Consider the following 14940-nt stretch of genomic DNA (forward strand, 5'->3'; position numbering starts at 1 on the left):
AGGGAAGGAATCAGCTGTTGGTCTGCTCTTGAGGACTTGGGGTCCCTATGGGAGACAGTCCTGGCATCATCAATGAGCCAGCCCCCGACAGGCTTTAGAGTTAGGTCAACCAAGTTCAGGTCTTATTGCACTGTACTCAGTGTGACCTTGTTCAGTTTGCCTAAATCTCTGAACTCTTTTCATCTCTAAAAGAAGGATAAAAGTCATTTCTCAGAGTGGTTTGGAGACATGCGTTCCTGTCATCGAGCATGCATGTGCTGTTGTCTCTCACTGTGCTCTACACCAGGGTGTTCTCTGAAGATCAGTTTCTGTTCCCTTGGGAGCTAATGTACGTGCACAGGGGCAAGATCCTTGGTGCCTGGCCTCATGGATGGCAGGCAGACCTGTGAGAAGTGTTAGAGCCAGCAGATGATCAGCAAAGTGTCCACAGGAGGGCCTGGGAAGAAGAATGGATTTGTTTTGTAGGCTGCAGGTGGGGGAGGGGGGGTGTCTGTGTTGGGCTGAGGGATCTTAAGTGTCCTGAGAGAATTTATTAGAGAACTCTGAAGTACCTGTGGAGCCTGCGCAGCAAGAGCAGGCCAGTGGGTTTGGGTGGAGTAACCAGAGCTTCCTTTTTTTGATTGACTTCTCAGGCTTTCCAGGCTCAGGGAGGTGAGAGCCAGCAGGAGGTCCAGCGTCTCCAGGCCCAGCTGAATGAGCTGCAGGCCCAGCTGAGCCAGAAAGAGCAGGCAGCTGAGCATTACAAACTACAGGTGAGGGGCCAGGAGTTGGCTTGCTCTCTCCTCCTTCCTGGCACTGGGCGCTGACACACCCACCCACCCTGCCTGTCCCCGTAGATGGAGAAAGCCAAGACCCATTATGATGCTAAGAAGCAGCAGAACCAAGAGCTGCAGGAGCAGCTGCAGGACCTGGAGCAGCTGCAGAAGGAGAACAAGGAGCTGCGCACTGAGGCTGATCGCCTGGGTCGTGAGCTGCAGCAGGCGGGGCTGAAGACCAAGGAGGCTGAACAGGCCTGTCGCCACCTGACTGCCCAGGTGCGCAGCCTAGAGGCACAGGTAAGCAGCTACTTAGACAGAGGCACCTCAGCCCTGCACGGTTGCACTCCATAGCCTCCTTTCCGTGTCCACCCCTACTCTAGGCTTCTCTCTTACTTTCCAGGTTGCCCATGCCGACCAGCAGCTTCGAGACTTGGGCAAATTCCAGGTGGCAACTGATGCCTTAAAGTGCCGTGAGCCTCAAGTGAAACCCCAGCTGGACTTAAGTATTGACAGCCTGGATCTGAGCTTGGAGGAGGGAACCCCATGCAGTGTTGCCAGGTCAGGGGACATGCCTCTTTACCCGGTGCCGGTTGACTGAGTGTGTGCTGTTTTAGCCTGTGGTTCTGGTATGTGCTTAGGGCACAGTAGAAGTGAAGAAGAGGTGGAACAGTTAGGAAAGCATTGGAGGAAGCTTCTTTGAGCTCTGATGCTTGTGTGTGCAGAGGGCCTGAGCCTAGAGGCTGACTGGACTTGACCCTAAAGACTAATGAGCTTCGAAAGTGCTCAAACTGAGGACTACAAGGTTGGATTTGCATCTTAGAGTTTCCTGACAGCACTGAAGTCAGGTTAGAAGTACAGTTACTGTTTCTATTAACATTCATAGGGCACTAACTGTCAGTGTTGTGAGTAGTTAGAATAGTAGCGACTTCATTTCCCCCAGCAGCCATCTTATGTAGGTTATATTCATTGTATCTCCTTAAACAGATAGAACTGGGGTTTAGAGGGGCAGGCATTGGTCTAGGCTTCCACAATGATGGAGCTTAGGTTTGAACCCGGCAGCCTAGCCTGAGTCCTTGCTTGTCACCACTCTGTAGCATCTCTCATATGCCAGTCTAGGTGAGGTGAGCTAAGGCTGACCAGGGAGAGGGGTACAGCTAGCAGAGCCCCTTAAAATGTTGACTGTGATTAAGTGCGGTAGAAGAGGTCGGATTATAGCCATGTTCGTTGCTGGGCAGCCTGTGAAGATGCCATGCTTAGTAAGCTAGGAGGTAGAGGAGGAGGCACGGCAGAGGGGTTTACAGTGGGCTCTGTTGGTTGTGGAGTAGTTGTGGCATCTTGGGGAGGTCTGGGCCCATGGCTGTCTGGCCTAGAGAGCAGGATATGGGCTAAGAGCTGCCATTACGAAGGGGTTAGAAGCAGCTGAGTGTGGACTGCACAGGCCCCAATCAAGGCCCCCTTTTGGTATCCTTGAAAGATCAGTGGTAGTGTGCTTTACCACATTTACCTGACATTAGTGTAAGAAACAGTCACTTCAAGGCAAGGGGACAGACATAATAATGTCTCTTAGTCCAGGATCTGCATCTCAGCAAATTGCTTTTCTACAGCAAGCTGCCTCGTACCCAGCCAGATGGCACCAGTGTCCCTAGAGAGCCAGCCTCACCCATCTCCCAGCACCTGCCCCCCAAAGTGGAATCCCTCGAGAGTCTTTACTTCACCCCCATTCCACCTCGGGGTCAGGCCCCCTTGGAGAGCAGCCTGGACTCTCTCGGGGATGCCTTCCCTGACTCCGGCCGTAAGACCCGCTCTGCTCGCCGGCGTACCACACAAATCATCAACATTACCATGACCAAGGTTAGTAGTATAATGGGTGTGGGGCTGCAAGATGTTAATGCCACTTCCTATCCAGGGGCCATCGGTCAGTCAGAAACACTCAGGGATGGCCAACAAACCGTAAGGCACACACGGGAATGCTGACGTCTTAAAGAGGGCATTAGCTTGTTTCGGGCCTTTTTCTGACAGGAAGGCAGAGCAGAATGTAGGAAATATCAGCTAATCCCGAGCGTCTGGTCTCCCCGTACAGCCTGCATGTAGCTTGGCGTGGGTGTTTTTCCTCCCCCACCCTCTCTCTTTTACCCTCTGTCCCTAGGGTGCTGGCGAGCAGGGGCAAAGGTGCTTTTGTGCCCTCCAGTACTGAGAACCAGGAGAGAATGTAGAATGGTGATGAAACCCCAGGAACTGTGGGTCCAGGGATAGCAGAGGCTGTGGGCTGAGTGAGTTCTGCCTCTTAGCCTAGCCACTTGCTGGCTGTGTGCCTAGAGGGTATGCACCTTACCTCTTGCCCCAGGGATAGGCTGACAATGCCTCCTTCCAAACAGTGTGAGCAGCAGTCTTGGCAACCTCAGCATCGTTCAAGAGCTTCTGTCTATGTGGCCTGTTTACACACGTGCAGCCTAACGACCTTTGTAAAACAGCGTGGAAACAGTGCATGCTGTGGCCTCGGGGAGCTTGGGGCAGAGGAAGGTGGAGCTGCTATAGAGTGTGACTGCAATGATTTGTTCTTCCAGAAACTAGATATGGAAGAGCCGGACAGCGCCAACTCGTCCTTCTACAGCACGCAGTCGGCCCCTGCCTCCCAAGCCAACTTGCGAGCCACCTCCTCCACCCAGTCTCTGGCTCGCTTGGGCTCTCCTGATGATGGCAACTTGGCTCTGCTTAGCCTGCCTGGCTACCGGCCTACTACTCGAAGCTCTGCTCGTCGCTCCCAGGCCAGGATGTCCAGTGGGGTCCCGCAAGGTGAGGCTACTGCAGGAACTTACCAAAACCCCAAACTAGACTGGAAGTGGATCTTGGCATAGGGGAAAGGCAAGCTTTCAAAAGCTCAAGGCCTTGCTGCCTTCCTGTACCAGAACTGCTGCCCCTCACTTGCCCTTGTCATCTCAGGGCCTTGTCTGTCCTAGGGCTGCAAAGGAGCAGTCTGACCCAGGGATGCTCGAGCTCCAGCTGCTTAACAGTCCGTCCTTCGTCCCCGTCCCCCCCCCCCCCCCCCCCCCCCCCCCCCGTAAGCTGACCCTTGTGGGAGTCCTCCAGATGCTTTCTGGGAAATAGTGGGCTTTGGGAGTCAGGCTGCCCAGCAAGTTCTTGGAAGTTGCCCATAGGTTCTAGGGACCTCCCTGGGTATCAATTCATGACCCTCAGTTCCTCCTGGTGTCGGGTACTAAGCCTTGGTAGGTGAATAAGATGCTACAGCCTCTGCTTAGGACCTCTTCTGCCCTCCCACAAGAGAATATGCCTCCCTGAGACAAATATTTGGATGGGATGCCACTCAGGAAGATGGAAGGGAACAGTGGCCGCAAAACTCTGGCCAGATTAGTAGATGGTATGGGACCACAGCTGCGTTTGCTCTCTCTGTCCTCCATAGGAAGGAACAGCTTCTACATGGGCACTTGCCAGGACGAGCCTGAGCAGCTGGACGACTGGAACCGCATCGCAGAGTTGCAGCAGCGTAACCGAGTATGCCCCCCTCACCTGAAGACCTGCTATCCTCTGGAGTCCAGGGTGAGATGTGGGGGTCACCTCAAGACCGCTAGCCTGAATATATGTCCTGGGTCTTTGATCTACTGGGAAGGCCACTGTCATGCTTCCACATGAAATAGCTAGGAGCGGTCACTCAAGAAGGAAGTGATATGACTGTTTGGGACCGTTGACTATTCATGAAGGTATAGGTGGATAACAGGAACAGGAAGGAGCTTTAAGGATCCAGCCCTAGTACCTGCTTCACACAACTGGGGCCCATTGACTGCTGCCTCTTGTCCCATGCAGCCTTCCCTGAGCCTGGCCACCATCACTGATGAGGAGATGAAAACCGGAGACCCCCGGGAAACCTTGCGCCGAGCCAGCATGCAGCCAACCCAGATCGCTGAGGGTGCTGGCATCACTACCCGGCAGCAGCGCAAACGCGTCTCCTCAGAGAGCCACCAGGGCCCTGGCACTCCTGAGGTAGGAGATGTGTGCATCTGTGTTTGGTTCTTTTTGGCACTGCATCCAGTGTGAACCAGCTGCCGAGTCTTAGTAGTGAATTGGAGGGAAGCCTCTTTTAAGGGCAGATGTGCAGACAATTAATTGGAAGGGCCTCTGTCAGAGTTGGGGAGGGCATGTCCTTTTGCCATTTTCTGCCCATTTGTCTGTCCTCTGCCTCACAGTCCAAGAAAGCTACCAGCTGCTTCCCACGTCCCATGACTCCCAGGGACCGGCACGAAGGACGGAAGCAGAGCAGCACTGCTGATGCCCAGAAGAAAGCAGCACCAGTTCTTAAACAGGTTAGTCTGGGACTGGAGCGGAAGAAGGCAGGCCAACTGAGGCCTTGCTGCCAGAGCCCCAAAGTAGCAGGTTGACAAGCCTTCTCCCACAGGCGGACCGGCGCCAGTCAATGGCCTTCAGCATCCTTAACACACCCAAGAAGCTGGGAAATAGTCTTCTCCGGCGAGGAGCATCAAAGAAGACCCCAGCAAAAGTCTCCCCCAATACTCGCAGTGGAACCCGCCGCTCTCCACGCATTGCAACTACCACCACTGGCGCTGCTACTGCTGCTGCCGCCCCTCGGGCCAAGGGCAAGGTAACTCAGTAAAAGGAACACTCTCCTAGACGATAGGGCAGCATTCAAGGCAGGGCCAAGCTAAACCAGTGGAGGGGGGGCAGCTCAAGAAGAGACACCTTTTGTCATTCTTAACTGAGGGCCACCTTTCTTAGATGAGGCTGGAGACTAGTAACCTCAAGATAGGTGTTTATGGGATGCACAAAGGGATAGGTCCCAGCCAGCCAGGGGTTGTAGAGGTTGACAACACAAGACTTAATCTGGCCAAGTGACTCTCTCTCTCTTTCAGGCAAAGCATTAAAGAGTCTACACCAGTGCGTGGCCATACCTGTGTCCTCAGCACTGACCTTGCCTGGTCCTTTTCCTTCTACTGTCCCTCTCAGTGCCTTCTTTCAGCTCCCAGGCCAATGGTGGCCAGCCCCTCTTAACCCCCACAGACGGCGATGCTTGCCTGAACCCTGGCCTGGTACCTGGACCTTCACTAGGACCTTCAGAGCTGGCCCAGGAGGCTTGGAGCTTGGACAGTGTGTGGTCTTCTCCCTATCCTGCCTCCTGACTTATTATTTTTCCTTCTTGGAGAAAAGTCCACTTCTCCATCATAACTAGATTTGAGGCTGGATTCTTGAGCCCAGACAGTCTTCCTTAGTTTCTGGACCTAGAAGGGACCATTGGAGAAGCAGGCTCTGCTCTCCTGCTGTTCCTGGTGGCTGGGCCTAGCAAGGCCTTTGCTCTTGAAGCCCAGCATTGGGCATGACCTGGTAGGAGCCTCTGCTCTTACCTACTCCCACCTACACAAGGACACAGCTGCCTGGAGGATGCTCTTTTTCCAGGACAGATGGGTCCTGGGTCTCAGGGGTGGGATAGTGGACAGCCTTCAGGGGTAGCTCACACTTCCCCTTCCCCAGACTTGCACTGGGGTGGGATATGGAACGATGGGAAGGTTTTTAAGGGCCGGGGACGGATCTTTTCTAAATGTTATTACTTGTAAATAAAGTCTATTTTTCTCCCTTGAGTGCTGAGCTCTTTGGGTCAGTATGGAAAAAAAAAGCCTGTGTTTGGCCCTGCAGAGTCTTCAGATGACCACCCTTTTCTCACCTTCCTTCTCGGGACCACATTTCCCAGGATCTTCCTACATTCTGTTTCTGGCCCCTCTTCCAAACTAGTATTGTGGGCTGCTATATTCTAGAGGTTCCTGTTGATACTGAATTTAATAGGAATGAGACAGTGCTTGGCTCCTACCTGAGACAGGCAGAGTCCCTGTAGACAGTAGTAGGGCTTAAAAAAATAAAACTAAAAGATCAGAGGTTGAAAAGTTGCAGCTTTATGAGGAGTCACTGTGGGTCCTGCTGAGATTGACAGATAAAATTGTGATCTGAAGCAGCCATTGCCCCATCCCTTCATTGATACAGTACTCTGGGGGCAAACAAGGAAAACAAAACTGCTTATAAGGAATCAAGTCCATGCTGAGTGTGAATATTGCCAAAGTTACATCTAAACCAGGCTTCAGGGTTCACCTGTTAGATTGTACGGAATGTGCGAAAGCTGCCATGCCGCTAAAAGTCATGGTGAGTGTAGGCAGAGCTCCTGTTGCCTGTGTCATCAGAAGACCAGTGGGGCGAATAAGACATTAGAGATGTTAACAGGATGGGTGGACAGAAGGAATGGAATTCTAAGGTAGAAATGAAGCTTAAGCTCAGCTACCCGCAGGTGAACGCAGCCTATGGTGGAGACTTCACCCTCCAGGTAGATGAGATCCAGGCTCCAGTCAAGGCCATGCAGTGGCTGGCTTCATGCTGTCCTCTGGCCCTGATGGTGTGGGTCCTGGGCTGTGACTGGAGAGGGTGCCTTGAGAAGGGGACCGGACTGTCTTCAACCCATCCTAGGAATGTAAAGGTCAGCTAAGGAAGAGTTCTTGCCCCTCCTGTCACTGCAGTCCTAAATTCCTCACCTCCCCCTCTGACTGACCTCAGAACACACACTAGCTTACAGGCTGCCCTGGCAAAGCCCATCTTTTTCTTCCCCAGAGAGCAGAGTGCCTCCTATGCCTGGATGCCTTCCTTACCCAGAGCTGGGACAGAACAATGTGGTACTGGACCACCTGTCCAGGGTCCACAAACAAACAGGAGAAGTTGGTGCTCCATAGGCTGGGGCTCAGTTCCTCCAGCACCAAGGCCCTCTGCAGCCAGGTGCTTGTATTCCTGTGCTCCCGACTGGAGGAGCAGAAGGAAATCATGAGAGGTTGGGGGGGGGGGGGCGGTATCCTCCCTTCTGCTAGCTTGACTGCTATGACCCTCACCTTGTGTGACCCTCCCTCAGCCGGCCTGGGAGGTGCTCAATGAAGGAACCATTGCCCAGCCAGTAGAGGATGCTGAAGTAGGGGAAGCGGCTGCAGGCAGTACAGGACAAGGTCAGCGTTCCATCTAGGAGCACATATGACTGTTAGTTAATCTATAAAACAGAGGCCCCTACCCTGCCAGCACCCCTTAGCCGTGAGTCAGAAATCTATACTGCCTGTGCCCAACCCACATAAGAAAATGTTAAAGGAAAACCAGGCATAATCTCCCTAGGCCTGGGGGAATGTCCCAAATTCATGTGATTCATCCACTTCTGTGCCTCCTTCCATGGGAGGGTTTCTCAAACAGCACCCAGTATATAAAATTGGTTGCCAGGTCCAGTAGGGTTATGCTAGTAAGCTGATGGTCCTCTGAAATGGCCAGAAGGTAGGCTGGCTCTGGACAGGGGCCATGCCGGAGTACCTTGCAACCTAGGCCTGCGGAGGTTCTAGACCTCTTCTATAGGAACCATCTTGGGAGCTGGGCAGTAGAAAATGGTAGAAGCTGGCCTGACTGGTGCTTCTTGGCAGTGGGGAGGTGTTACACTCCCAAGTCAACCCAACCCCTGAACCCTGTGTTCACAGTCTGACTCTGACAAACTATCTTCTTGGGCTCCCATGACACTTGCTCCTTACTCAGTGGCACTTCGTCCTCTGGCCAGGTGACATCCAGTGCTGGCTTTGTTGAGACTTCTGGAGACCAGTAGGAACATGGGTCCTCTGAGCTCCCAGTTAAGACAGTGGCAGTTGTCTGAGGTTCAGATGTGGCTCTGGCCAGAACGACAACACGGACATACAGAAGCAGGACCCACCAAGAACTGGGGTCTGAGGAACAGATAGTTACAGAGGTAAAGCTCAGCATCCTAGCACCTGTTTTGGTCAAAGACAAGCTGCTACTTGGGTTAGGACAGGACCCTTCCCAGATATTTCTAGGCTCTCACCTGAGTCAGTGGGTGGAGACCCCTTAGCCGCCCACCCCCCACCCCCAACGTGGTACAAGGGAGCCTTGAAATGGATGGAGCCAGAGCCAACAAGGCTATAGAAAATCTTAGAGCAATGCTAGAGTTGGATGGAACTTCTTGCAGGTGATGGTCATTAGCCACACAAGCCCTGTTCTTTTAGAATGACCCCACAAAGCCCCATGTCCCACCTGCTGTCCAGCAGTGTCTCATCATGATGAATGTATCAGGAGCTAGCAAGTCTGGTATCTATTTGTGACTTCCTCTGGAAAAAGGTGAGTAAAGGTCAGCCAGCCCCACATCTCAGTTCTTTCCCTCAGCCAGGGTTCCTGACATCCCCTTGTACCTCAAAGGGCAGGCCTCTAGCCACAAGCTGGGCTGTGGGCACTTAGGACACTGCTGCTGTTACCTAGTAACAATTTCCTCTCATACCAGTCCCAAATTTCATTTATATAAAGGCTCCCGAATCCAGTCTTGACCCGTAAGGCAGAAGGCACTGAGTGCCAGGGACTTACCTAGGAAGCAACACTCTCCGTAGCAGCCCTCTTTCTGTGAAGGGCAGGCTTGTAGTCAGCTTCTGGGAAAACTCTCAACCATGATTTCACTTTCATTTTCACTCTAACTAGGAATCCGAATCCCAATCCCAAACAGGCGGCTCCACCCCTTGACCCAATGCCCACATTAGACAGGATGCCCAGGCCCCCTTCCCAAACTCCGTGGCATCTTCTACCTCACCCCACTAAGGCCACCTAAGGGGTGAGACAGATCAATCTCATGGATCAATACTGTCTTGCCAAGAGTCAGGATTGTAGAGTCCCTCCCACCCTTCACAGCTAACTTTCATACGGCCAAGCCTTCTTCAGAACTGTGTCCAAGGAGACAATTTCCATTGGTACTGGGGACCCCAAATTGAATCACTGACCTTTTTACACTCAGTGCCACACTGGCCCATTGACACCCTAGCCTCTGACAGGCTCCCCTCAGCCCCAAGGTCAGCTGTATCACTTCACAGGCAGCCACTTGTGTGGGTCCACTGCGAAGTGTAGATCTCCCTACCTGGCTTCAGGGACCTCCAAGGCTCAGTGTGGCTGCCTGGTCTGGAAAATCCCACCACAGGAAATAGCAATTTCCCTACCTGGCTGCTGTACAAAACTCTCAGCCAAGACAGCCAGGAAGCACTTTCCCAACACTGGTTCCAGGAGCTCAGGGGCTGGCCCTTGGCAGGAAGAAAATTAGAATTGGACAAAATCCTGAAGCTATGCTCCCTGAATGTCATGCTGGATCCTCTGGAAGCAGAAAGAACAGCCAATGCGCCTGTGGGTGGTGCTGTGCTCTGAGGCTTGTGGTTCTGTGATCAGAGGGGAAGCTGGTGACAATCAGGTTTGGAGGATTCCACAAGGAATAAAGATGCATAGCTGGTTCAGACGCAGGAGACTAAAAGCCATCTGTCACATTCACATCTCTTCTGAGCAACTCTACCACCTAGGCTGCAGAATGCAGGGAACCCTTTCAGAATCCAGGATCTCCAGGAGTTAGGTCCAGAGATTGTGCAGCTCCCCAACACCCTGGGGGTGGGGCAGGGTGTCTTACTCTGTTGGGGGATGGGTGCAGGTGCAGGAAGAGGAACTAAGTTCTACCTGAGAGCAATGGAGGCCAAAGGTAAAGCAGGAAGAGCTGCCTTGACCTTAGAGAGAGTAGGGGCAAATACCAAAGGAAGAGCGTTCTCTGGGCCTTTGCTCAGCTCCCATGAGGATGGAGGGACACAGGTAGCAGGGAACTAGTCTCTGGCAGTGAGGATAGAGTGCCACCTCAGTCTGAAGTGAGAACCAGTAAGGCCTCAGGGCCTGTAATGACATAGACCGGACCCACACTGATGGAGGGATGGGTGGGAAGGCAGTACAGTGACTATACTACCAGCTTTCAGTTGGGACACAAGAGGCCAAGACACCCCAGGGGTCACAGGAAAAGAGGTGGCAAAAAGAAAAGCAAATGGATGTTCAGCTTTCCAGCCTAGCTCATGGAGCTTTATTCAGATGTGATGACAAGATCCTATTTTGGTTCTTGTTGCCTTCAAAGGGGCCAGGCCAAACTTCCCCAGAAATCCAGTGCTGCAAGCCCGTGCTGCCCTCCCACGTTCTTCAGGCTACAGATCGGCCTGCTTAGAAGCCCCTTTTAGAACTTGTATTCACCTGGACATTATTCTTGCTATCCGCCCCCCATTCATATTGTCAGGCCCAGAAGAGCCCACAAATGACCACGCCCACATAGGAATGTTCCCTGGTTGGGAACCCCTCCTTAGCTTCAAGGGTGCATTGATGACTGGCAGAAACAGATCCATTAGTCTGTCTGCCATGTGCACACACAGACATACACACTCTGAGGCTTTCGGGAAGGAAGTGATGTGCAGAGCAGCCTTTGGCACATGTTAACACTTGCAGGCTGAAGGGTGGACTTGCACAAGAAGCTGCAACCTTCTCTGCTGCCAAAGTAGGTTCCACAGTGCAACTATATATAGATGTGTCTATACCTGTCTGGAGACAGCCTGGTGACAGCCTGGTGACAGCCCTACTCAGGGGCAGGTTAGCTATGCTACTCATACTTCCACTTGTCCCAAAATATGTCAGTGAATTTTGAGGCTACAGGGCTTCCCTAGTTGGAAAAGTCATTGATTTTGCCAAGCCAGCCTTTAGTTTCCAGACAAAAAGGGAACAGAGTCAGGCACAACATCCATCTTATCCCAGTCAGAGGTGAAGACCCTTCACCACTCAGTGCTAATCTGGCACAGTCTGAGCTCTTCTACACTGAGTGCAAACTAGGCTGGAGCCTTGCAGGGGAAGGGAAAGGGAGGGTAGGCGGAAGCACTCAGCCTCCAGAGAACCCAGCAGTGCTCTCAGCCCAGGGGAGAAGACTCCTCCCAACCTACAATACGGGAGCTTTGCCCTGCCCTGGGTAAGGCCTGGGAGTGGGGGACAATTCCTATGTTCCACAATAAAAAAATTTAAATATATTCATCAAAATAATTTTCTTTTAAAAATCCCCCACTGTGGACAGCCCCACTGGCTGGTTCTCCATCATTCTCCCCCCAACCCAGATACAGCTGGGGAGGTCCTGAGTGGCCCAAGTGCCTTTGAGTCTTTCCCACCCAAGTCTTTGTGGGCAGCAAGGAGAGTGCCCTGAGGTCCATGGCGGGTGGGGTAGGTTCTCCAAGGATGTGATTCCTCCTTATTCCAGGCCTAGGATGTAGCTGATGCCTTGTACCAGGCCAATGATGACAGGCTGCCAGGCCACCAAGTAGCGAAGCCAGTCCAGCAGCTGTCCATACATGACATGAGGCCTCTCCCAGCTGTTTGAAAGTTAAGGATCAGACACTATATGCAGGAGTTGTTAGGGTCATCCAGCATGCTAGGAGGAAGGCCTTCCTTGGGTCTGCCAGTTTTAAGCTGCTCCACAGCCCTGGAAAAAATAATAGCCACCCAGCTTCTCTTATGTTCTCCATATTGGAATGAAAGGCTGAACTCCAGAATTCTCTGGAGAATCAAGGGAAAAAGAGCAGAGGGGACTGGAGACAGGCATGAAAAGTGGAAAGGTGAAACATGCCCACAAACAGCATCCATGTCAGGCCTCCATGCACCACCTTCTCAGAGATGACAACCAGCCTGCGTCTGACACACACCCTAGAGTCATATTTATGACACACAGGGCTGGAAATGGGATACGAGTAGGGATTTTTTGCTCTTTTGAGACAGGCTTTCTTTGTGTTGCTTTGGCTGTCCTGGAACTGTAGACCAGGCTGGCCTCGCCTCCCAAGTGCTGGGTTTAAAGGTGTCATGTCCCTGTCCATGCCTCCCCCACCTGGGCTAACTAGCAGTCTTCAAGCAAGTACTCTGCCACTGGGCTAGCTATACTCCTGGCCCCCAGACAGTTCTTGCAATGCATAAAATTTAAGGCTTTCTCCATCAAGGAAAACATTGGGTCTACTGGCATGTTGTGTAGCAATTTCCTTCCACATAAATGCTTCCATCTTGGCAGAAAACTTGTTAAGAAGTAGGCTGTTCTAAAGAGGTAAAACATCCCACCAAATGGGGAAGCTCTTTAAGGCCAGAAAGTAAACAATTCAAAGCTTTAGGAAGCCCCTGAAACCACCAGATACACCAGGCCTCTCCTTCATCAAGTGTATATAAGCAGTGAAAACTGACACAGCTGAGCTTCCTAGACGACTCTAAGACTAGCCAAACTGCCCAGAAGAGGCTCAGACCAACTGAACTGCCTGCAGTAAGCTCAGATTTGTGGCTTTTAGGAGACATCGCCTGTGGTAGCCCTTGGTGGTGCAGCTGTCTTTGAGTCATTTCTCCCCCTATAAAGAACTCCTTACCCATACTCCTGTAAGAAATACCAGTGAAACTCACTGGGTCACTAAGTTGGACTTGGGTGGTTCACGATCTGGGGTGAGTAGATGCTTATTCATACCCCACCCAGGAATAGTCACAGGACAGGACAGAGTCAGAGGGTAAAGGAGCCAATAGGTTTTTCATAAGGAGCCCACCCCTGACAGAGACTTGAAAGGAGGCCCCACTGAAGCCAGAAAGTCTTTTGTTTTCTTTCCTATTAACATCTAAATGTAAGGAAAGGGGTCTAAAGAGAGGAAAGAAGCCTGCGCAGCCCCGCTGGGAGGAAAAGCCACAGAGCAGCTTCTGAAATGGGTGGAGGCATCTAGGTCTCTAAGAGTTAAGAGCGGCTGCAAGCCCCAGCAAGGCCAGAGATTCATAAGTGTTCTAGATTGGCCTTGGGAAACCTGAAATGGGAAAGGCCAGTGTCCTGTTTAGAGACTGGCAGTGTACTAGGAACATGATGTCCTCTCAACAGTCCTGCTGGTATACAGAGGGAGGGGAATGGAAACCACAGGCCACAAAGGCAGCTGGGATAGGAGCTGAGACAGAGGTGGATCCTTGGACCCCACAGGAAGTGAGTGTGGGGCCAGAGAAATGGCTGGGTAGGAAGGACAGTGCCAAGTCAAACAGGTCCTTCACTAGAAGTGAGTGGAGGAGGCCATCCGAACAGTAAAGGCTCTGCGCTCTCCAGTCACACAGCTGGGTAAGGCATCACTCGCTGGTGAGCTAACTGTGGACACTGCTAGGGAGTCAAGAGCGACGATACAGGCAAAGGGCTTGCTAGAGAGGAAGCAGACACATGGCAAGTGACAGTGGCTGTTCCCACTAGCAATTATGAGAAGCTGAGTTTCTGGCCTGCCTCATGTCACACCCCACTTCCCCAGGACAGAAGCCAGGTTGAATGGTAAGCAAATTCTAGGTTGGAGGCAGCAGGATGGCCTCAAGAGGACCGAGACACCGCCAGTACTTTCTTCCCACCACCCACTCTCAGCAAGGACCCAAAGGATACGGATTGCTGAACATCCTCTTCAGGTCCACCTTCTCCTTGCAGTAGGGACATGTCTGCTTCTTTCCCACGATGCACCAGCCTCGGATACAGAACTCATGGAATCTGAGCAGCATTGGTCAAGGGAAGTGATTGAAAGCCAGACTGGCACGTTAGCCCCATCCTGGCTCTCAAAGTGCCAGAGCATCAGCTCTAGAGGGTTCAGATCGTGGCTTCACGTCTTACAGCTGTACAATCTGGGGCAGGCCCCTTTGCTCTCAATGCTCCTCACAGCAGAGTGAGGGCAGTGATAACACAACTCCCACCGTGGCACAGAGTGGGAGCTCAGTAGCTACTCTGACTAGGGCACTGGACTCTAAACTGCAGCATTCCATTGAGGGTTCCTTCCCCTGTGACAGGCACCAGCTTGAGCAGCCTTGCCGCTACAGCCTGGGCTCTCCGTGACCTGGCAGTCTGTAACTACCTGTTACCGAAGGAGAAGGGTGCCAGGCTGGAAGAAAGGGTAAGGAAAGCTGTAGTTTCTGTCCTGGCTCGCCTACACTCCAACTCAGGACAACACGGCACAGCGACCACCCTCTTCCCACCATGGCGGAGTGTGGGCTCAGGAGCCGTGCAGCACAGGGAGGATACACGTGATTACAGGAAAGCCTGTATGTGTTCTCGATGATGCCTTCTTCATTAACATCCACAAAGATCTGCTGCCCACACACAGCACACACGCTGTCTGAAAGGTGCTTGGTGGGCATGCCCGACTCACTGTAGAACTAGAGGGTGAGAGCAGGAAGGAAAACCAGAAAAGCTGTAAGAATCTAAGCCAGGCTTGGTGGTGCACGCCTTTAAATCCCAGCACTTGGGAGGCAGAGGCAGGAGGATTGCTGTGAGTTCAAGGTCAGCCTGGTCTACAAA

General features: G+C 52.4%; 3 protein-coding genes across 6 annotated transcripts in view; 1 reads left to right on the forward strand and 2 right to left on the reverse strand.

The window, feature by feature from the left end:
• Nucleotides 1-6361, forward strand: part of Numa1 (nuclear mitotic apparatus protein 1) — a 30694-nt gene extending 24333 nt beyond the window's left edge. The window contains exons 15-24 of the mRNA XM_051149328.1: nt 633-752; nt 837-1055; nt 1159-1316; nt 2363-2609; nt 3323-3551; nt 4177-4313; nt 4578-4754; nt 4958-5074; nt 5167-5370; nt 5639-6361. Of these exons, the coding sequence (XP_051005285.1) occupies nt 633-752; nt 837-1055; nt 1159-1316; nt 2363-2609; nt 3323-3551; nt 4177-4313; nt 4578-4754; nt 4958-5074; nt 5167-5370; nt 5639-5650 (1620 nt within the window). The 3' untranslated portion in view covers nt 5651-6361. The remainder of the gene's footprint in view (nt 1-632; nt 753-836; nt 1056-1158; nt 1317-2362; nt 2610-3322; nt 3552-4176; nt 4314-4577; nt 4755-4957; nt 5075-5166; nt 5371-5638) is intronic.
• A 584-nt stretch (nt 6362-6945) lies between these two features.
• Il18bp (interleukin 18 binding protein) lies at nt 6946-9804 on the reverse strand. Its single transcript, XM_051149113.1, has 7 exons — nt 9697-9804; nt 9156-9303; nt 8832-8905; nt 8318-8551; nt 7646-7769; nt 7412-7559; nt 6946-7228 (listed from the first exon to the last, which is right to left on the reverse strand). The coding sequence occupies exons 3-7, from the start codon at nt 8854-8856 to the stop codon at nt 7115-7117; spliced, it is 645 nt and encodes a 214-aa protein (XP_051005070.1). The 5' UTR covers nt 8857-8905; nt 9156-9303; nt 9697-9804; the 3' UTR covers nt 6946-7114.
• Nucleotides 9805-11197: 1393 nt separating this feature from the next.
• Nucleotides 11198-14940, reverse strand: part of Rnf121 (ring finger protein 121) — a 53312-nt gene continuing 49569 nt past the window's right edge. For all 4 annotated transcript variants that reach the window (XM_051149081.1, XM_051149082.1, XM_051149084.1 and 1 more), the window contains 3 exons: nt 14665-14798; nt 14038-14139; nt 11198-11983 (listed from right to left, as the gene is read on the reverse strand). In XM_051149081.1, coding sequence (XP_051005038.1) covers nt 11863-11983; nt 14038-14139; nt 14665-14798 — 357 coding nt within the window. In that variant the 3' untranslated portion in view covers nt 11198-11862. The remainder of the gene's footprint in view (nt 11984-14037; nt 14140-14664; nt 14799-14940) is intronic.

The sequence above is a fragment of the Acomys russatus genome, chromosome 7 (genome assembly GCF_903995435.1).
Source record: "Acomys russatus chromosome 7, mAcoRus1.1, whole genome shotgun sequence".
Lineage (NCBI taxonomy): Eukaryota > Metazoa > Chordata > Mammalia > Rodentia > Muridae > Acomys > Acomys russatus.

What these genes read in the sequence shown, in the direction of transcription:
- Il18bp (XM_051149113.1), bottom strand. Translation starts at nt 8,856, where the DNA reads ATGATGAGACACTGCTGGACAGCAG. An exon ending in GAGACACTGCTGGACAGCAG is followed by an intron (nt 8,552 to 8,831) that starts GTGGGACATGGG and finishes TGACCAAAACAG; the next exon opens with GTGCTAGGATGCTGAGCTTT. An exon ending in CTGAGGGAGGGTCACACAAG is followed by an intron (nt 7,560 to 7,645) that starts GTGAGGGTCATA and finishes CTGCTCCTCCAG; the next exon opens with TCGGGAGCACAGGAATACAA.